The 23,059-nt window shown below is 47.9% G+C and overlaps 1 protein-coding gene across 1 annotated transcript; it reads right to left on the bottom strand.

The window, feature by feature from the left end:
- Nucleotides 1–7,647: 7,647 nt before the first annotated feature.
- LOC121981854 (epoxide hydrolase A-like) lies at nucleotides 7,648–10,246 on the bottom strand. Its single transcript, XM_042534606.1, has 4 exons — nucleotides 9,922–10,246; nucleotides 9,660–9,842; nucleotides 8,167–8,408; nucleotides 7,648–8,046 (listed from the first exon to the last, which is right to left on the bottom strand). The coding sequence occupies exons 1-4, from the start codon at nucleotides 10,201–10,203 to the stop codon at nucleotides 7,800–7,802; spliced, it is 954 nt and encodes a 317-aa protein (XP_042390540.1). The 5' UTR covers nucleotides 10,204–10,246; the 3' UTR covers nucleotides 7,648–7,799.
- Between the last annotated feature and the right edge of the window lie 12,813 nt (nucleotides 10,247–23,059).

The raw sequence follows: 23,059 nt of genomic DNA, 5'->3' as shown, positions 1-23,059 counted from the left end.
ACCATGTAGAATAGTACCTTTGAGATAGCGAAGTATTCTTTTTACATTATCCCAATTTTGTTCAGTTGGAGCATGCATGAATTGACAAGCACGATTTACCGTAAAAGTAATATCAGGGCGTGTGATAGTGACATATTGTAAGGCCCCAACAATACTTTGATAAATTTATGGATCAGATAGAGCAGGAGAGGATGAAGTTGAAGAGTTGTTTATAGCAATTGGTGTAGAGACCGGACGTGCTCCATCCATTTTGGCTTTTTGAAGAAGTCCAGTAATGTATTTGCTCTGAGAGAGAAGATAGCCATCCTCATGTGGAATAAGCTCAATACCAAGAAAAAAACGAGCAATACCCAAATCTCTAGTAGGAAATTCTTGATTGAGAAGACTTAATAAAGTTGTGATACCCTTGTGATCATTGCCGGTTATCAGAATGTCATCCACATAAATAAGAAAAAATATCATATTTTCATCATTATATTTGTGAAATAGAGACGAGTCAGTCTTTGATCCAGAAAATCCTTGAGCTTGTAACCATTTAGATAGTCGATGAAACCATGCACGAGGAGCTTGTCGAAGACCATATAAGGATTTCTTGAGTTGGCAAACATGAGATGGAAATTGTGGATGAATGAAACCAGGTGGTTGCTCCATAAATATAGTTTCCTCAAGATGACCATGGAGAAATGCATTTGAAATATCCAATTGTCGTACAAGCCAATTAGAACTAACAGCTATTGATAATAATAGTCTGACAGATGTAATTTTGATGACTGGGCTGAAAGTGTCATTAAAGTCAATACCTGGCTGTTGACTAAATCCTTTAGCTACAAGTCGAGCTTTGTATCTTTCAAGAGAACCATCAGCTCGATGCTTAAGACGGAATACCCATTTAGAGCCCACAACATTCATTGAGGGAGTGCGCGGAACTAGAGTCCATGTTCCATTACGAAGAAGTGCATCAAATTCTGTAGCCATTGCACTACGCCAGTTTGGATCCTTGTTTGCTTGTGTAAAACAGGTTGGTTCAATAGATTTGGAAGAAACCACTAGAGCTCGTGGAAGGGGATATCGAGTTGCATTTGGTGGGCAACGCTCATAAATATCACTAATGGGAAGCATGCGACGAGGAGCATTATCATCCGAATCACTTGTTGATGACGGCGAGGAAGTAGGTGACATGGTGATGTAGATGACGGACTTGCATTATCCGAGGAAACGAGAGCATATTATCTTCGATCGGAGACTTCTAAGATTGGAGCAGCAACCGGAGGTGATTCTGATGGTATAGGAGAGTTATTAGAGAGCTCCGGAGCAGGACCTAGAATTCCATCACTGATAATATTATGTGGCATTAAGAAGGTGCCACTTGTATCTGGAGGAGAGATTGAAGAAGCTACCGAAAAAGGGAATAAAGACTCATCAAAAGTAACATGTCGTGATATATAAATTCTTCCTTTTTGTATATGCAAGCAACGAGAACCATTGTGCAAATTGCTAGAACCAAGAAAAACACATTGTAGTGAACGAGAGTCAAGTTTTTGTTTAGAATATGGGCGTAAGCATGGATAACATGCACAACCAAAAATTCGAAGGAAAGTGTAATCGGGGTTTGCTTATAAAGTTTTTCAAAAGGACATTTATGATTGAGCAATGGTGTAGGAAGTCGATTTATGAGATATACTGCAGTGATCCCAAAACTTTGCGCGGAAATGATGAATGATGAAGAAGAGCTAAGGCAGTTTCAATTATATGTCTCTGCTATCTCCGCAGAGCAATTTTGTTATGGAGTGTGAGGACAAGAAATTCGCTGAACAATTCCACAAGAGACAAAATGACGATGGAGAGCTTGATATTCACCTCTAATCAGAATGAAAGAGAGTATTTTACAATTAAAAGATCGTTCAACTTGAATTTGAAAATTACAAAATATATCAAATAAATCAGATTTCCTTCTCATAGGATAAAGCCAAGTATATTTACTAAAATGATCAATGAATGTAACATAATATTGGAAACCTTGATTAGACAAAATAGGTGCAGGGCCCCAAACATCAGAATGGATTATTTCAAGTGGAAAATTAGAAACATGATCGGATAAAGAAAGGTAGCTTATGACTTTTAGATTCCATGCAGGCCCTACATGAATAAGATGGAGAGGAGGTAATAGAAGTAGGTAAACCATACCTATTGATGATTGACTGAACAATACGAAGGGAAGGATGACCAAGTCGAGCATGCCAAGCTGGTTTATTTGTGCGTTCACCAACAAAAGCTTTGATTGAAGAACTCTGAAGACAATAGAGGCCATTTTTTATTCTCCCATAAAACACAATAGCATTTGTTCCTCTATCCTTTATAAGATAATGATTATGATAAAATTCAAAAATGACATTGTTATCAAGACAAAACTGGCGTGTAGAAAGTAAATTTTTAGTGATAGATGGAACATGAAAGACATTGCGCATGTGAAAAGTTCGATTAGATAAATGAACATATGTGTTTCCAAGATTAGCAATTTGCAAACTTGAACCATCGCCTACTTGCACCGTATTTGAATAATCCAAATACTAATATGATTTGATTTGGTAATTTGATCCGGTCAATTTGGATAATTCTGTTATATCTCTTTTAAATACAACCTTTCTCGATCTTTCAAAATAACACTTGCATAAAATAGATTAAATAAACAGAAAGAAATTAAAAGAAGAGGCGCAAGTATTTTTACTTGATTACAACCGTAGATGTTGTTAATCCAAGGAATGAATCGTGTACTAGAATATCTCCTTCAGGCAGAGATGCCTCTTATAGCATTTAAGCATAGAAAATAAAGAAGCTAAACTATAAATGAAGCGCACAAGTGTTGGAAATGCTAATTGCTTGTCTATTTGAGCTTCTTGGTTCAAGGCAATATTTATAGCTTTGGTCGGGCGCCTGGAAGGATTCCGGGCACCTTGGAGAGGATAAAATTTTATCCCCTTCGCAACGGATCACGTTTGACACAATCCTGGTCAAAAGTCAACTCCGGGTGCCCGGAATGGTTCCTGGCGCCCCGAACTGTTCCGAGCGCCCCGGGTGGGGAAAGTCAACCTCGTTGACTTTTTCAGCCCGGGTCTTCTCCTCCTGCTCCATTTGCTTCGGTCCAAGTCTTCCACTCGCTTGGGTGATCTCGGCCACCCGGAATAGGGCTCACCCGAACCCAACTTTCAACTTTCTCGAGTAGGCTTCTACTTCGGCTTCTCGTCCCTCGGAATCGTCGTATGCTTCCTTCTCGTCCACCAGCGTACTCATCCGTAGCTTTTCGTCCCTCGGTCGCACCCCGTGCCGACCTTCTCGTTAGCTGCGTCTCTTGCTCCTCGAGCAATCTTCCGCTCCGGCTTCTCGTCCCTCGGGAACACCACACGCTTCCTTCTCATCCACCGGTGTACTCTTCCGCAGCGCCTCGTCCCTCAGACACACTCTCTCATGCCATCCTTCTCGCTAGCTGCGTCTTCCGCTCGACTTCCTGTGCTCCTAAGTTCCTGCACACTTAGACACAGGGTTAAAACACCACAGGACCTAACTTAACTTATTGATCATACCAAAACAACCTGGGTTCCAACACTTGTTTCATGTAATGAAATGATTAGGAAAACTTCTAAGCTTTAAATGGAGTTATAAATGACAATACTTTAAAATACTCAGTTATATGGGTATTTTTGTAACATCCACCTATGTGAATATATGAGATGGTGTCGTCTCTAGTGTGGTCTGACTAACTACATAAATATTTATGAAAAATCAGGGAAGTAAGACACAAGGTCAATCCACGTGTCACCAATATGAATATACCAAGGATAAGAAAAGTATATGTGTGATATCACTTTAGTTAATTGAATAGAGTTACTGGTTCAAAGCTGGTCTACTATCATCTTAATTAGCATTTAAGAGATTTTCACTGTGTAAAGGTTAAAATCCATTTGATATATTTATTTATGCATAAGTCTTGTCTCTCGATAATTAAAAGTTTTCAAAAATTTAGTTTTATAGAAATGGTGGAGGATTGTTGGTGATTTCCATGAAATGGAAAATAATGAAAGGATTAAGAAACTTGAATAGTTGTGCATGTTCAATTGTATCTCTTCATGTATTAGTGTCTTTTGATGTTTGAATGAAATATTATGATCCAAAAGATAAGTCCTTTCATAGACAATGTTTCAAACACTATAAAATACTATTTTGCACAAACAATCAATTATTTTTTAAAAAAAAATAAAACCTTTTCTCTCTCAAAATTACTAATTACTTTGTTATACTGCAAAAACAATATACAAATATTCAATTGTCAAGTTTGGATAAATCCAAAATATTCACGGTTGTTTTCAAACGTGCACTTTGTAAACAATATTATTAAGGAGTACATTGTATTTGGAAGAACATTTACTTAGTTCGAGCGCATCACGTGGGAGCAAATAATTTCTTAAGGAAAGTGATTATACACACATTAAATTCATTCTTTAATTTATTGAAGGATTTACAGAGTTCCTTGATTATGATAATTTTCCAACAAGAGCAGATTTGAAGAAGCAAAATCTTGCAACAATCAATAGGAACAACAAGTTTCTTGATCGAAGCAATATATGTAAGTACCCCGGGTTAATTTTGATATGGTCAATCGGGTTAAGTTAGGTCCTACAATTTTGACGTCTTGTGTCTGAGTATGCAGGAACTTAGGAATATAAGAAATTGAGTAGAAGATGCAGTAAGCGAGAAGGATGACACGGGAAAGGAACAGACGGTGTTGGATCGAGAAGCGTTAGAGGGGGGTGAATAGCGCTCGTGGCTATTTCGTACGATTTAGAAACAGAATCGGAATACGCAGTGGAAAAATAAAAGCAAACACACACGTAAACACAGGTTGTTTACTTGGTTCGGAGCCTGTGGTGACTTCTACTCCAAGGTCCACGCTCGTTAAGCGTTTACGGTGGGCAACACTTATAATATCGAAAAGATGTTACAATTTAAGTACAATAAACAGAAATTAAATATACCAACGACACTGGAAAATAGCAGATTCAGAGCTCCGGGTCGTCGAGATGTTATTGCAGCACTTCGGGATGAACTCATTAGCAGCTGGATGTAGAAGGATTGCTTTTTCGAAGATATACTAGACTGCTGCTCGAGACCTCCTTTTATTCACTGCTGAAGGCGCCTTAAAGCCCATCCGAGGCGCCTCCAACCCGCCAAGTCAGCCACGTGGATCAGCACTGATCCGGTCGCACCTCATCCACTTGAAGGCGCCTTCAAGCCACTCCAAGGCATCTCCAAGCCGCGATCCAAGGCGCCTTCAGTCCCCATGAAGGCGCCTTCAGCTCCTCTGCACAGCTGGCTTCGGCTTGCACCCGAGGCGCCGCCAAGCTCCATGGAGGCGCCTCGGACACTGTTCATCTGAGGCTTAACTTGTTCCTTTTGTACCTGCAAGATATGTTAGTCCCAAAACAACATCGTACCCTGCAAGACAAAGTTAGAATAGATATAAACATGATAAATTAAGTGGTTGACAGTCATCGGACTGTTCGGGTCTGACTTCGGATTTCCGACCGGAAACCCTAGGTCGACCCGACGTCTACTGTTCCCTCTACGGGGAACGCGTCCTCACCTACTCCCCTCAAGAGAGATTACCTGGTGCTAGTTTGGTCCTCCAGATCGACTGGACTTTCTGCCTAGAGTTACCACCCCCTAGGACCTAGGGTTACCGCCCCCTAGGGTTTTTCTCCACCTAGGGTTATCACCCCCTAGGACCTAGGGTTACCGCGCCCTAGGATTTTTTTCCACCTAGGGTTACCACCCCCTAGGACCTAAGGTTACCGCCCTTTAGGATTTTCCTTCACCTAGGGTTACCACCCCCTAGGACCTAAGGTTACCGCCCCTTAGGTTTTTCCACTTGCCTAACCGTAATTAGGACTTTCCTAAAATCTCATTTAAGCACATTAGATAACAAGGAATCTTAACTTTGAATCCCTTTGTCATTATCAAAACTTAGGTTCGATCGTCAGATGCTTCCCGCACCAACAGACAGGCTCGGTGCATCCGAGGGATGAGAAGCTACAAAAGAGTACACTGGTGGACAAGAAGGACGTGCACGAGTTTGAGAGATGAGAAATCAAGGAGGAAGCCTACTTGAGGAGAAGGTCGGAGTTGAGTTCGGATGAGCTTAACTCTGGACGGCTAGAGCATCATCCAAAAAAGAACAAATAAGAGCTAACCAGTTTTGAAAGTTAACTGATCGAGTAGCTTGGTGGAAGGCGCCCTCACGCCTTTTCGTAGAAGGCGCCTCCAATAGTGTTGAAGGCGCCTTCGCATCTTTTGGTGGAAGGCGCCTCTAACATAGTTGGAGGCACCCTCACGCCTCCAATAGAGGCGCCTTGAGCTGAGGATTATCATTAGTTAACCGTTATGAGCGTGGATAAAATTTTATCCATTGAAGGTGCCTCCAACTCATGAAAACTAACAATAACATCTACCTAGAATATAAAATGCTATAAATAAAATCTTGGAGCTAGAGTTAATAATAACAACTTGTTATTAATTTCTATACTCTTTACTGATTTGTCAATAATTATAAGAGTCTTCTCCACCTTAGTTTTTTAAAGAATATTTATTTATCTTGAATTAAGATCCACCTAGGTGATAATCAATAAATCTTATTTTTTTATTATTATTATTATGTTGTTAATTTATTTATTTATTATTATTTAACTATTTATCCTTAGTTAGAAAAAAAAATTCTAATTCTAGTTTCAACTATTCACTCTCTCTCGACCCATTGTACCAACAATATCAACCTAAAATTCCCACCAACCGTGGGGTGGGGGTGGACCCGCGGCAGGAGACGATGGTGGCGGTGCTGCGGCGGGCGGGGGACGAGGGGGTGCAGGAGCACGCGACGTGCCGCGAGGGGGGCGCCCGGAGGTTGCCTTTCGCAGATGGGTACTTCGACTTGGTGGTGTCGGCGAGCAAGCTGAAGAAGGCAGAGGAAGGGTGTCGCTGGCAGAGCTAGTGCGGGTGCTGAAGCCCAGAGGGGTCGGAGTGGTGTGGGGCCTGCTGCGGGGGCCCTGGTACGCGCAGCGGCTGCGAGACATGCGGATGGAGGACGTCTGCCTCGCCGACACCGGCCTACGGCGAAGCCACATCGTCTTGTTCCATAAGCCCGTGCAAATCTTGGAACAGCAGCAGTTCAACTCGGCGGCTGCGGCCGTCGAGATCTACTGATCCATGGCTCGTTCTCCACTTCACGTACGCTTGCTTGCTGGTTCCCAGTCCCTAAAAGTGTGAATGTCATAAACTGGCGAATGGAATTTGAAAGGGCTCAAACTTCCAAAGACAGTGTAAAATTTTCCCTAGTCTCTTGGTTTTTTCTTACCTCTGGAGCTTCGGTCACAATCCTCCCTTCTACTTCTAGACGGAGAATCATGAGTACTTCGCAATTTAATTAGGGGCTGAATTATAAAATCAAATCATCTATCCAAAAAAAAAAAACATTAGTAGGATTATAAGATCTGAATATCTAATATAAAAAAATCTAAATTTAATTTTCACACTAATAATGTTGCATCAATTGTTGTGGATTAATTTCCACTCTAAATTGATGATTTTGCATGAACAATCTACTAGCAACCAAAGACATATTCGACCATTACTAATCTTCACGATAGTTATGGTATATGCCCAATTGTCCATCAGCTATTATATCAACATCGGATAGATATCCCAGTATTATCCACTAATCTGGATCTTATACAACATCTAATAGGAGTGAACTTTTAAAACTTGCTAATGAAATCGTATATGAGGTCAGAGATGTCATGGGCCTTCTCCTGGTTGATGAAGTGCCCAACCCCTTCCATCACCACGATGTCTTCGAGCAACGGAACAGCATTTTTGAATCCACCTTTGTGTATGTAGTCTTGGATGCCTGGCGTATGGTATGTTAGGTCAAGATCACCCACAATGAATTTGGTAGGCACTTTTACTTGGACCCCACCCCAAGGTGCTGTCAGTTCCCAATTCCTGCATTTTAATAAACATAGAAATTATCAAATGGTAAAAAAAATTTTAAAAAAAATCTACAATTTTGTTGATCGGTAGAAGCCACCAGTGTTTTGGGTAAAACTATCTAAAGAAACTTACAAGTCCAAGCACCGATAAAAGTTCAATCCTCCCGTAAAACCTGACTTTTCAAATTTACTAGCGAAGTAGTTTATATCTTCTTCTGTGAGCCATGAAGGCAAGCTGATTGGGGTTTCAAGGGAACCTTCAAATCCTTTCTCCTTAGGTACCATTATGGCTGCCGGAGTGCGGTAGGTCAAGAACTTTTTCAGAATCGTGGTAGTGCCAATCTGTGCAAATTCAGCCTCTATTGTTCCTTGTTCCTAAACAATTCATAGGGTCATGATGTCACAAAAGGTATTCATGAAAATACTAGTTCATGTTTTTACTATATGGAAAATTAAGAAATAGCATTATCATTCTTCTGAGAATGACTATATTGCCATATATCTCAACCGCAGATTAATGAAATGATATCTGAAAAAACAATATCTTCCTAAAGTTTATATACAAGAGATGATTCCCAACTGGGATGAATTTGGAAGCTAAGCCAACCCACCCATAACATTTTGAACGAGTACACACCACTGAGTTTTTTTAATTAATTGTACCACCATGAACTCTATGGATCTGGGTGCACGACCAGAAGACACAGAACCAACTAGACCATATATTTTGTGCTTGTTTACTGCATAGCTGTTGGCAATGTTGCTCATGGAGTTTTCTAATGTATGAAATGGTTTACAAGGCTTGCGTATAACTAGTGATATAGTAATGCATAGAGCTCGATGGAAGAATATGATCCATGTAGTCGGTCTAAAAATAATTGAGATAGGATGCCTTATGGCAGGATTGGTTGCATCTTTTTTCTCAGTTGAATATATTACACATCAAGCAATTGTCACGTCATTTATTTGTGGGTAGATTAGTTGACATTGCACAAAGTTGAACATGAACTCACACAGAGGAAAGTTGTGCACCAAGAAGCAAAAAAATAAAGGAAAATACCTATTTTATCATCTATTGAAGCTCTACAAAATTGTTCGCAGATATTAGTTTTTTTATATATACATTTTGATAAACTGCATATCCACCTTCATCTTGACATTCTCATCTCTACTTCCTTAATTGTTTTTGAGTGTTGTTTACTAATATCTAAAAGATTGTACCAATCTTATAATAATCCTTGTTGCCTAAAGGACATATGAAAATCCCACAAAACTCTAGAAGCTCTCTCCATTTAAACCATCTATGCCTTATACTATTAATGATGTCTTCACCAATATGTTCTTGTTGTTGAGTAAAAGTTCCAAAATATTTAAAGTTCTTCTTTGGTTCATCCATCTTCATCAATTTCATATCTGAAAAATCACATATATCCTATAAGCCAGGGAAGAAAAATTATTGTATGTGCATATAATTTTTATTGTATTTTTTTACTACTAAAATTATTACCACTAATCGTTAACCCATCAACAATTCATCAAGCACCTAGTGGTGTATTCAACAATTATTGGAAACCTCTCAATTAATCATCAATCATAGATTAGAAGCTCAATTCACTAAATAGCTACCTGGAATCGACAAATGTAGTGGTCTTCCCCAAAAATATCTCTGATCGCATCGACTGTCCTCCGTTTGGGATTGCGCAGGTTGTAGACCACGCTGAGGTTCACCAGCGCCTTCACCTTTTCCGGCCGCAATACGCACAACCACCAGGCGACATACGCACCCCAGTCGTGCCCCACCACGAACACCTGCACATAAGCGCCGACCAGTCTTCACCATCATGTATAATTCCTATACATCGGAAAGATTTTTCGGAAAGCGAAAGACTTGGTCCTGGGCGAGGGCGTCGATGAGCGCAACTATGTCGCCGACGATGTGGAGGACGGAGTAGGCGGAGGTGGAGGAAGGGGCGTCAGTGTCTCCGTAGCCGCGTAGATCGGGGGCGACGGCGCGGTATCCGCGTGCCGCGAGGGAGACGATCTGGTGGCGCCAGGAGTACCAGAGCTCGGGGAAGCCGTGGAGTAGGATGACGACGGGACCTTCGCCCTTCTCAGCGATATGCATTTCGATGCCGTTCACCTGGAGCGTCCGGTGTCTTATCCCTTCCATCGCCTCTCTCTCTCTCTCTCTCTCTCTCTGTGAATATCTTATTAAAATACACACTGACATTCAACACTTATTCAAGATAACCCTGAGATTTCCTAACATTTCAATTTTGTCATTAAAATGTCCCCTAAAATTTATTACTGGTGGTCGGTGACTCCTACGACTAAAATTAATGGTGGATAATTTTCCCATTTTTATCGGGATCCAATAAAGGATATTTTCTCAATCCTTATTAAATTCTACAAAGTTAATCAACACAACTATGCGAATTCTTAGGGAGCGTTGAATTAAATGATGAAAATGATTATGAATATAAATTTGATAATAAAATAAAATGAAAATAAAATTTATTAAATTATATGAATTTAGTTGATTCTCGTAATTTTGATTGATCCGGTGGTAAGAGCCTGGGACCCCCTAACGAGGGGCAACGTCACGTGGAGGTCAAATGGTCAGGGAGCCCGCCGGAGAAGGGTGAGCCGACCGGACTTGGAAGAAATGGATAAGACCGATCGGCCGACCAATGGATATTCGGTAGTAAAAGGCGCCCTAACCGGGTTGGGGTTCCGACGCTCAATGAAACAATATCTTCGAGTCGAGCGGAAGTCACTCGCCTAGAAGCCTCTCCGGCATCTCAACGCGAGTCGACAGGTGAGACGTGAGGGGCATGTCGTCCGGCCGACGCAGGGGATGAAGGTCGTCCGGACGATGTTCTCCATCCAGTCGGCCGGACGTACGTCCTGGCCGATGGTGAAGGAGAACAGGAACATCTTCTGACAGCCGTCAAGTCATATGACTAAGCCATACTCATAGTATGACAACGGGGTATCTTGCTGTCCCATCAAAGGTGCGATGAGACTGTTGCAGTATGGCGTCAGGTAAGTTTTCTGACAAGCACACACCGAGGCATGGGCTGCGGATACGCACGCGCCTCGATAGGCGTGCAGGAGCTTTTTCAGCGCCCTATATAAAGAGCCGTAGACTTCCCCGGAGAGAGGCAATTTTTCGACAAGCTTGGGAGCTCCTTTTTCCACTACTTACCTGACTTGAGCGTCGGAGGGTCGCCGCCGGGAACCCCTGCCCGGCCCGACTTCTGTGCAGGATCGCCGGAGCTTCGGAGGCCTGCGTCATCGACTAGGAGAGCGCCACGTGCCCAGCGTCCTTTGGTTCGGCGATTCGGACAGGATCAATTTGGCGCCGTATGTGGGAACGCTCCTGTATCCGATCGGAAACAATGGACGAGGCTGGACGACAACACGCGGTGACACTTTCAACTGAGGAACTCGACGCTCTGAGATAAGGGCCGCCAAGCTTGTGGAGCAAAAACAGAAGGCAGCAGCCGAGCGGCCGGAGCAGCGGCCGAGCGGAAGCACCACCTGCCACCGTCGCATTTCCTCGGGCTCTGTTCCGCACCCCTGAAGTCGCAAGAACGGGGATCTTCTTGGATGAAATGCCTAGGCGAGATGACGGAAGGGAAAGCCCCGGCGGACTCATCGCCCGGATCAATCGCCAATTTTGGAGGCTATCCTCACGAGACCCTCGCCAGCACTCTGGCGCCTCCAACGATCGGCGAGTACAATGGGACAACCGATCCGGATGATCATCCAGGTAAGTTCGATAACACGGCTACTCTCCATCAATACAGGATGGAGTAAAGTGCGAGTTTTCTTACCACCCTCTGGGCTCGGGTCAGCGGTGGTTTCGAGATTGCTGACGGATCCATCACAAGCTTCAAGATTTCCGAGCGGCCTTCCTCCACCATTTTGCGAGCAATCGGCGCTACCAAACCAGCGTGAGCCTGTTCGCCATCAAGCAAAAGCCCAGAGAGCCGCAACATACATCCAGTGGTTCAACCAAGTGGCGATGGACATTCCAACGGCCTCGAAATCATGATGAATGCCTTCACACAAGGCACGGTGGATGGGGATTTTTCCGATCGCTCATCCAAAAGCCGCCCGAGACTATGATCACATGCTACACGAATACATCAACGTGGAAGAGGCACAAGCGGCCGGAAAAAGAAATTCCAACCGGCGGGCTCCTCGTGGCGGAAACAACCAACCCATCAGTAGCCCGGAGGACCAAGGGAAGCAATCCGATCCCCATGCCGGGTCCACGTGCAAGAGGTATCCGCCGGCCCAAGCCAAAAGAAATGGACTCGATGTTCGCTCCTTCCACCGACGGATCGCACAACACAAGGGATTGTCAAGTCTTCCCTTCGTGTCTCATCCGTGCCACGGAATGGGACGACGGTCTCCCTCGATCGACGGTGACGGAGAATTCATGAAGCCGATCGAACGATAGCCGACATCCGAGGCGTGAGGACGATCCCCGGAGGTCAGGGAGCAGCCTCGGCCGTCCGCTCGAGAAGAGGAAAATAAAAGCAATACCTCCCAGGCGAGATCAGCGTTATTGCTAGCGGGCGGAGGAGACTCTATGAGCAAGAAAGCGGCGTCCGGACTCCAAATCCATGCCGTTGGCTGCAGCCATGAACGGGCGAACGGACCGGAAATCAGTTTCGGGCCGGGGACTTGGAAGGAGTTGAAGTACCCCACGATGCTGCTCATCAAAGCGGTAATAGCCAATTACACAATTCACCGTGTATTTGTTGACACGGGGAGCTCGGTCAATATCTTATTCAAGAAGGCGTTCGATCAGTGCAAATTGATCGAGCCGTCCATGACAACTCCGCTCTACGGGTTTCCGGGCAATGAACGGACGGATCCGGCTGGCCACCTCGTTGGGAGAAGAGCCGCTCAGAAGGACAAGGACAACAAATTTTGTGGTGGTCGACTCTCCCTCGTCCTACAACGTCATTCTGGGACGACCGACGCTCAGCGAATTCCGAGCGGTCGTCTCAACCTTCCATCAGAATATCAAGTTCCCCGTAGAGGACAAAGTGGGAGAAGTACGAGGAGATCAGCTAGCAGCTCGGCGATGCTACATAGAGATGGTCCGAGCAGAAGTCAATTCCGCTCGGAAGGCGCCCCGGATCGAGGTGAACGTCATCACCGAAAAGCCACCCTCTTTAATTTATGAAGAAAAAGAGGAAGTGCAGATTCACCCATCCCGATCGGAGGCTACAACCTTTATTGCGTCCGATCTGGAGGAAAAGCAGAAAGAAGAGCTGATCCAATGCCTCCGAAGAAATCATGATGTCTTCGTCTGGTCGACACATGAACTGCCCGGAATTTCGCCGAGCATAGCGCAGCACGAGTTACATGTTCGACCGGACTCTCGGCCGGTAAAGCAGAGAAAAAGAGACTTCAGTGCCGAGCAGAACGTCATCATCCGGGCGGAGGTGGAGAAGCTTCTTGAAGCCGGCCATATACGTGAGGTTCAGTTCCCAAGCTGGCTGGCGAACGTAGTATTAGTCTCCAAACCGGGCAACAAATGGAGAGTGTGCATGGATTTTCGGGATCTCAACAAAGCTTACCCGAAAGATTTTTATCTTCTGCCCCGGATAGACCAGCTGGTGGACTCTACGGCCGGCTGCGAATTAATTTGTATGCTCGACGCCTATCAGGGCTATCACCAAGTGCCGCTCGCCCATGAAGATCAAGAGAAGGTCAGCTTCGTGACGGCCGACGACACTTATTGCTATAATGTAATGCCGTTCAGATTGAAGAATGCGGGGGCCACATATCAGCGCTTGATGAATAAAGTATTCAGAGAGCAGATCGGACAAAATCTAGAAGTTTATGTGGACGACATTCTCATTAAGTCCGTCCGAGCGGCCGATCTCTTCAAGGACATGGAGGAAACCTTCCGAACGCTGCGCAAATATGGGGTCAAGTTAAATCCCCAGAAGTGCCTGTTCGGAGCAAAAGGAGGACGCTTTCTGGGGTACATAGTGACCGAGCGGGGCATCGAAGCAAATCCCAGCAAGGTGAAAGCTCTACAAGATATGCTGCCTCCAAGAAATACAAGGGAAGTGCAGCGTTTGACCGGTCGGATAACCGCTCTGTCCCGGTTCATCTCCAAAACCGCCGACCGGAGCCTTCCGTTTTTCAAGATCTTACGCAAAGTTACAAAATTTTACTCGGACGAAGAATGCGACCGGGCGTTCGAAGAGTTGAAGGCATACCTGAATTCGCTCCCGGTGTTAGCCAAGCCGACTATTGGTGAGCCACTTTATATTTACCTATCCTCGACCGAGCAGGCAATCGGCTCAGCATTGGTAAGGGCGAGCGGAGAGGAGCCTGTGTATTTCCTTAGTCACATTTTAAAAGATGCTGAATCTCGCTACACTGGGCTCGAAAAGCTAGCCTTCGCTCTGGTCCTCGCCGCTCGGCGCCTTCGTCCATATTTCCTAGCGCATACCATTATTGTCAAAACCAATAGCCCGCTCGGACGTGTTCTACTAAATCCAGAGGCATCCGGACGGCTCATCAAATGGACGACAGAGCTAAGTGAATTTGACATTCAATACCAGCCCCGCTCGGCGATCAAGGCGCAATCCTTAGCCGATTTTGTGACTGAGGTGCAAAGGCCGGAGCCCGAAGCTATGTGGAGAATATATCTGGATGGGTCGTCCACTCGGCTCGGAAGCGGGATTGGAATATTGTTACTCTCCCCTCAAGAAGAGAAGATGCACCTATCCGTCCGGCTGGATTATAAAGCTACCAACAACGAAGCAGAGTATGAGGCCCTCATAGCCGGCTTGCAGGCAGCTCGGCATGTGGGAGCCGGTCGGGTAACACTTCACTCGGATTCGCAGTTGGCCGCTCAGCAGCTTTCTGATACCTTCGAAATCAATAGTGCTCGGCTCAAGCTCTACGCTGAAGCCTTCGAGAAGCTGAAAGCCGATTTTAGAGAAGTTATTGTCCAGAAGATACCCAGAGCGGAAAATCAAGCAGCTGATGAGTTAGCCAAACTCGCGAGCTCAATAACGCCGGTCGTCATTCAGCAATCAATTGAAAAAGTACTGTTGGTGGTGCACGTCGATCGGATGGAAGGCCTCACATTTCCAAGCGACTGGCGGACACCCATCATAGAGTTCCTCCGCTCGGGAGCCACGCCGTCCGACCGGAACGAAACCCAGCTGTTAAGAAGGAGGGTCGGTCGGTTCACACTCATCGGCGATCAGCTTTACAAAAAGGCTTTCTCACGCCCGCTGTTGAAATGCGTGAGCACGAAAGACTCGGCTTACATCCTCCAAGAGGTACATCAAGGATCGTGCGGAGGACATCCGGGCGGACGATCGTTGGCCAAGAAGATCCTCTTGGCCGGGTACTTTTGGCCAAGTTTACAAGCAGACGCCGCTCGGACAGTATCTACGTGTCTTTCGTGCTAGAAGTATCACAACCTCTCCCACCGACCGGCAGAGGAAATGAAGGCATCAACCGTTTCATGTCCGTTCGATCAATGGGGAATGGATATTGTCGGTCCATTTCCGATGGCGACCGGGCAACGGAAATTTCTGCTAGTGGCGGTGGATTATTTTTCCAAGTGGGTGAAGGCCGAGCCGCTAGCCAAGATCACCGAACAGATGGTCAAAAAATTTATCTGACAACACATCATCTGCCGGTTCGGCATCCCTCGCCGATTGGTTTCCGATAATGGGCGGCAATTCACAGGGAAGATGCTAGAGGATTGGTGCAAAAGCTACGGCATCGAGCAACACTTCACGTCCGTGGCTTATCCCCATAGCAACGGTTAAGCCGAAGTAACCAATCGGGAAATTCTTCGCATTCTGCGCGCCCGGCTCGACCATTTGGGAGGAAGTTGGCCGGATGAAGTGCCGGGCGTCTTATGGGCCATCCGAACGACGCCGAAGGAAGGGACGGGTGTCACACCGTTCCATTTGGTGTATGGCGGCGAGGCGGTCATTCCGGTCGAAGTCGGCGTCGAATCCGCTAGGATCCAACATTACGATGAGGACAATGTCGAGCGGAGGAACATGGAGCTGGATCTGGTCGAAGAAGAAAGAGCCAAGGCGTCCGTCCGGCTGATGGCGTACCGGCAAAGGATGAAACAAAGTTACAACCGCCGTGTAATCCCCCGATCATTCCAAGTCGGCGATCTTGTCTGGAAGAAAGTCAAGCCGGTCGGCGACGTCGGCAAACTGGAGGCACCGTGGGCGGGCCCCTTCAAGGTTATAGAAAAGCTCCGCTCGGGCGCATATTATTTGGAGGATGAAGACGGGCGGCAGCTAGATCGACCGTGGAGTGCAAATCATCTCCAGCCTTACCGAGCTGGATGAAAGGTGCACGAATGTAACTCATTTTTGTGTATATGCTAGTAGCTCGTGTCCTTGTAATGCAGGAAGCAAAATTAATTCAAAGGATGGTCAAGGGTTACGCCGATCGGCAGCGTCAAAATTAGCCTCGAAGACCGTCGAGCTCCGACGTTAAATATCGAGAGACGAGCCGGCGTCTATAAATGTCCGAGCGGAAGACCATCGAGCTTCGACGTTAAATATCGAGAGACGAGCCGGCGTCTATAAACGTCCGAGCGGAAGACCGTCGAGCTCCGACGTTAAATATCGAGAGACGAGCCGGCGTCTATAAACGTCCGAGCGGAAGACCGTCGAGCTCTGACGTTAAATATAGAGAGGCGGCGTCTATAAACGTCCCGGCGGAAGGCCGTCGAGCTCGGCGTTAAATATAGAGGCGGCGGCGTCTATAAATGTCCGGCGGAAGACCGTCGAGCTCGATGTTAAATATCGAGAGGCGAGCCGGCGATAAACGTCCGAAAGGAAGGCCGTCGAGCTCCGACGTTAAAATTCGAGACGAGTCGGCGTCTATAAGCGTCCGGCGGAAGACCGCCGAGCTCCGGCGTTAAATATCGAGACGAGCCGGCGTCTATAAACCCCGCGGAAGACCGTCGAGCTCCGATGTTAAATATCGAGGACGAGCCGTCTATAAACGCTCCGGCGGAAGACCGTTGAGCTCCGGCGTTAAATATCGAGACGAGCCGGCGTCTATAAGCGTCCGGCGGAAGGCCGCCGAGCTCGGCCGTTAAATATCGAGAGACCGGCGTCTATAAACGTCCGGCGGAAGACCGCCGAGCTCGGCCGTAAATATCGAGACGAGCCGGCGTCTATAAACGCTCCGGGCGGAAGGCCATCGAGCTCCGGCGTTAAATATCGAGGCGAGCGGCGTCTATAAGCGTCCGGCGGAATCTTGCCGACTCGGCGTTAAATATCGAGACGAGCGGCGTCTATAAGCGTCGCGGAAGACCGTCGAGCTCCGGCGTTAAATATCGAGAGACGAGCGTCTATAAACGCTCCGGCGGAAGACCGTCGAGCTCGACGTTAAATGTCGAGAGGCGAGCCGGCGTCTATAAACGCCGGCGGAAGACCGTCGAGCTCCGGCGTTAAATGTCGAGGCGAGCCGGCGTCTATAAGCGTCCGGCGGAAGACCGTCGAGCTCGGCGTTAAATATCGAGAGACGAGCGGCGTCTATAAACGTCCCGGCGGAAGGCCGCCGAGCTCCGGCGTTAAATATCGAGAGACGAGCCGGCGAACCCTCCGGCGGAAGACCGTCGAGCTCAGGTTAAATATCGAGACGAGCCGCGTCCATAAGCGTCCGGCGGAAGGCCGTCTAGCTCGGCGTTAAATATCGAGAGGCGAGCCGGCGTCTATAAGCGTCCGGCGGAAGACCGCCGAGCTCCAGCGTTAAATATCGAGATGAGCGGCGTCTATAAACGCCCGCGGAAGACCGTCGAGCTCCGGCGTTAAATATTGAAATCCGAGCGTCATAAGCGTCGGCGGAGGCCGTCGAGCTCGGCGTTAAATATCGAGGCGAGCGGCGTCTATAAACGTCCGGCGGAAGACCGTCGAGCTCCGGCGTTAAATATCGAGAGACGAGCCGACGTCTTCCGAGAGGAAGACCGTCGAGCTCAGGTTAAATATCGAGAGACTAGCCGGCGTCTATAAACGTCCGGCGGAAGACCGTCGAGCTCCAACGTTAAATATCGAGAGACGAGCGGGCGTCTATAAACGCTCCGGCGGAAGACCGTCGAGCTCCGGCGTTAAATATCGAGACGAGCGGCGTCTATAAACGTCCGGCGGAAGACCGCCGAGCTCCGGACGTTAAATATCGAGACGAGCCGGCGTCTATAAACGTCCGGCGGAAGGCCATCGAGCTCCGACGTTAAATATCGAGACGAGCCGGCGTCTATAAACGTCCGAGCGGAATCCGTCGAGCTCCGGCGTTAAATATCGAGAGACGAGCCGCGTCTATAAACGTCCGCGCGGAAGACCATCGAGCTCGGACGTTAAATATCGAGAGACGGCGTCTATAAACGTCCGGCGGAAGACCGTCGAGCTCCGGACGTTAAATATCGAGACGAGCCGGCGTCTATAAACGTCCGAGCGGAAGACCGTCGAGCTCCGACGTTAAATATCGAGAGACGAGCCGGCGTCTATAAACGTCCGAGCGGAAGACCGTCGAGCTCCGACGTTAAATATCGAGAGACGAGCCGGCGTCTATAAACGTCCGAGCGGAAGACCGTCGGGCTCCGACGTTAAATATCGAGAGACGAGCCGGTGTCTATAAACGTCCGCGCGGAAGACCGTCGAGCTCCGACGTTAAATATCGAGAAACGAGCCGGCGTCTATAAACGCCCGAGCGAATAGCCAGTCACATGATACAATCAACGATAGCCTGGTTATACGGCTGAGCGGCTCGCTCATCAAAAATATACAAAAAACCCCTTTGGGGTAAGGCACAAAGAAAAAGTTGGTCAGTGAAAGTTAGGGATATTAGCATGTAAATGCCGAGCGGTTGCGTTCGAAAGCCTAGCGGCTGCGCGGTCGCATGATAGATGTCATTAAGACGATCGAATTGAGCCGGACAGAACCGTTGTGCCGAGCGGAAAGGATATAAAGAACTCTTTGGCGTGACGAGGGAAAAATGCCTTGCTAAAACAGAAGTGAAAGGAGCTGAAGGTCATCTATTACTCATTAGGTAAATCAAACAAGTCATTACAGAGATAAGTTGGGCCGAACGGCGGGAATACAAAAAAGTTCATGAAAACGCTCCTCACACATCAAAATCAAAAAGAGCGTCGGGGATGGAGTCCATCACGCTCGCGAGGTCCTCGGGAGGGATGGTCAGCTCGACAGGCAGGTGACCTTTGGTCTTCAGATAGCCCACCGCCGCCTTGATCGCCTCCTCGAAAGTGAGGGATATCTTGTCGGTAAACTTCTCTCCGAAGTCTTCCGAGCGGAGGAACGCCTTCCTCCCTTCTTCGGAGCGAGCCGACTCCCCCTCTTGATATTCTTTGAGCGCGGCGTGGGCAGCGTCGCTCGCGGCCTGAAGATCCTTCAAATCTCCATCAAATCTTTGGAGATCGGCCGAGCGGCTCTCTTTCTCGGTGGCTAGCAGGGCGTCCAAATCTTTGATGCATTGTTCCAGCCCCCTGATCTCCACCTTCATGCAGTCCATATCATTGATGGCCTGTTGCTTCCGAGTGGTCGCCGTTTTGATCTCCTTATCTCATTGCTTGATCATCGTTTCAAGCCGAACGACCTTGCTCGCCAAATCGGAAGCCCTTTTCCGTTCGGCATCCAGTAGTTTTTTGGCCTTCTCCAGAGCGGCCGTCGACTGCTCGGTACCCCCCGCAGCTTTTTGTTTTTTCAACTCGTCCTCCAGTTCGGCCAATCAATCGCTAATGGCGATCTGCTCCACCCAGTTCTGCTAGCAAATGTGGACAGGTTAAAAACATAATTTAAATACGCAAACAAAGAAACAGAGCATACCCCGGTGGCCTGTTGTAGATTGCTATCGCCGAGCTGCCCGAGAGCTCGGGGACCACAGGCCGATCAGCAGCAGCCATGTACGCCTCCGAAGGAAGGCGCAGAACGGTTTTAATTAAATTCTGGCCGCTCGGCTCGCTCTTGGAAGCGTCGGCCTTACCGGACGGCCCACCGGTGGACGAGGAGGGAAGCTCGCCCAAGCGCCTGATACGGCGCAAAGTTCTTGAAGGGCTGGACGGCGGCACCTCAGAGCTGGCCCTCGGAGAACCACGAGGGGTCGGAGTACTCTCGAGGGAAACTGTCCCGGACAGCACCGGTGCATCCCCGCCCCGCTCGGGCTGTGACTCATCAAGTGTAGTTGAGGCAGATGCGGATTCCGGTCGTCGGCGCTTCCGAGTGCGTAGCGGCACGTCATCGGCCGAACGGCCCTCCACCTCGGCTTCGGTAGGAGGTTCTATGTCGCCCGCGGCCTCATCGTGAGAGGCAGGGGCGTCTGAGGCTTCGGGGACAGTTGGTGTCCCCTCACCTTCTTCGCCGGCCGGATCAGCTGGGGAAAGGCCCCGTTCGGCGGCCTCCTTGTTCGTCACCGCCTCGATCTGAGCGGCCTTCAATTTGAGCTTCTCGGTAGCTTTGGCGCGCCACATGACTTCAGCTGCAGAAGCAAAAAATAAATCAGTTAGAACAAAACAAACGGGAAGATAAGGAAACTTACTCATGCTGTAGGGCAGGTCGGCTGTGGTAGAGGACAAGCCGAATATGTGCATTACTCCTGGGAGGAGTAGCTTGTCAATATGATAGCGCTGGCCAACTAGCCGTTCGGCTGCATGAAGGTAGGCCGCGTCGCCTCTAAATTTGCCGAGCTCCGGTTGCGCCGGCATCGCCGTCTGCCACTTGATCCGAAAAGTTGGCCGCTCGGGAAAACGTATATAGAAAAAATGCTCCTTCCAATTTTTGTTGGAGCTCGGCATGTTATCGAAGAGTACGAAACCTATCCTAGATTGAAAAACAAAAGTACCCCACCCGACCTGCTTGGGATAAAAAAAGTAGTGGAAAATTTTTGGTTCTAAGGGGATGCCGTTCAGTTTGAATAAAACTATCACTCCGCTCAGCAGCCTAATAGAGTTGGGAACTACCTGGCCGAGCGGAATGCGAAAATAATTGCAAACTTCTAAGAAAAACTTGTGGGGGAGGAAAGCGCAGTCCAGCCAGAAATTGGTCTCGGAAGAAAAGAACAGTGCCGGACGGCGGTTCGTGAGGCCGATCGGCCGGTGTGGCTAACACTATTTGGTGGTCGGTCGGCAGGTCATAGGCTCGAGTGAGGCGCAAGGCGTCCTCTTCGTCGAACCGGCTTTCCATGTTCGAATACCAAAGACCCGGAGCACCGCCGGTCGACTACGAGGTGCTAGTCATGGTCGACAGACAAGGATACGGGACCAAAAGGGAAGGTTCAAGCCAGGAATGGAGGAAAACCGACTGAAGGAAACGATTAACAGAAAGAAGAAAACGTTGGGAACGAGAAAGAGGGTCTTACGAGCAAGAAAGATGATCGACGGGGGCCTGGGGTTGCCGAAGAATCGAGGGGCGAGGTCGCCGGAGAAAAAAAAAACGAGCAGAGGACCGCCGGATGAAGACGAAGCAACAAGGCGGCGGAAACGGAGTCGCGGGCTTTATATCGCCGCCTGGGAGCAACCTCCACCGTCCGATCCAGGTCGTCGATAACGAGGTCATCATCTAGCCGTCCATTTCAAACGGCGGTTGTCCCATCGGAAGTGACGCCACCGCCATACGCTGACAAATGCATGATCGCCACGTGTCAGCGGGATACTGGCCGCATTTAATGAGCTCCCCTTACCGTGCGCAGTGCACGTGACGAACAGTAGGGGAGAGCATAGGACATGGAGTTCAAGAGACCACAAGGCACGGACCAGATATCGCCGAACGGACGAGCATCATTAGGCCTGGCCGAGTGGCGCAATGCAATGATCGTTGTTCTGGCAGATCGGTAGTCCAGTCAGTCGGACTTTGCCTCCTTCGACTAGACTCGAGGGGAAGGCAAGTGATCCGGTGGTAAGAGCCCGGGACCCCCTAACGAGGGGTCAACGCCACGTGGAGGTCAAATGGCCAGGGAGCCCGCCGGAGAAGGGTGAGCCGACCGGACTTGGAGGAAATGGATAAGACCGATCGGCCGACCAATGGACATTCGGTAGTAAAAGGCGCCCTGACCGGGCTGGGGTTCCGACGCTCAATGAAACAATGTCTCCGAGCCGAGCGGAAGTCACTCGCCTGGAAGCCTCTCCGGCATCTCAGCGCGAGTCGACAGGTGAGACGTGAGGGGCATGTCGTCCGGCCGGCGCAGGGGATGAAGGCCATCCGGACGATGTTCTCCATCCAGTCGGCCGGACGTACGTCCCGGCTGGCGGTGAAGGAGAACAGAAACATCTTCTGACAGCCGTCAAGTCATATGACTAAGCCATATTCCTAGTCTGACAACGGGGTATCTTGCTGTCCCATCAAAGGTGCGATGAGACTGTTGCAGTATGGCGTCAGGTAAGTTTTCTGACAAGCACACACCGAGGCATGGGCTGCGGATACGCACGCGCCTCGATAGGCGTGCAGGAGCTTTTTCAGCGCCCTATATAAAGAGCCGTAGACTTCGCCGGAGAGAGGCAATTTTTCGACAAGCTTGGGAGCTCCTTTTTCCACTACTTACCTGACTTGAGCGTCGGAGGGTCGCCGCCGGGAACCCCTGCCCGGCCCGACTTCTGTGCAGGATCGCCGGAACTTCGGAGGCCTGCGTCATCGACTAGGAGAGCGCCACTGCCCAGCGTCCTTTGGTTCGGCGATTCGGACAGGATCACTGATAATTTCCCAAAATATGATTTCCAAATTCACAATCCAAACACTATCTTTTACTATCATTCCATTCCCTTATTTCAAAACTCATCAATCAAACACCCCCTTAATTATATAAATGACCGCTTAAAAATGATTTGACACTAAATAGAATTCCTAATATCAATAAAACCTAGTAGATGACATCCTAAATTAAAATATCAATATTTTATTTAATTAATTATGATGCTATTTCAATTTTAAACCAGAGAAAATTAAATTCATAAAATTGAGCCAAATAGTCAGATTAAAAAGGACAAA

The sequence above is a fragment of the Zingiber officinale genome, chromosome 5A (genome assembly GCF_018446385.1).
Source record: "Zingiber officinale cultivar Zhangliang chromosome 5A, Zo_v1.1, whole genome shotgun sequence".
Lineage (NCBI taxonomy): Eukaryota > Viridiplantae > Streptophyta > Magnoliopsida > Zingiberales > Zingiberaceae > Zingiber > Zingiber officinale.
This window is presented reverse-complemented; position numbering and strand designations above follow the sequence as displayed.

Coding starts and splice junctions, on each gene's coding strand:
- LOC121981854 (XM_042534606.1), bottom strand. CDS start 10,203: ATGGAAGGGATAAGACACCGGACGCTCCAGGTGAACGGCATCGAAATG. Junction 9,843..9,921: donor ACGCCCTCGCCCAGGACCAA/GTCTTTCGCTTT, acceptor GCTTATGTGCAG/GTGTTCGTGGTGGGGCACGA. Junction 8,409..9,659: donor ACTACATTTGTCGATTCCAG/GTAGCTATTTAG, acceptor TGAATTGTTTAG/GAACAAGGAACAATAGAGGC.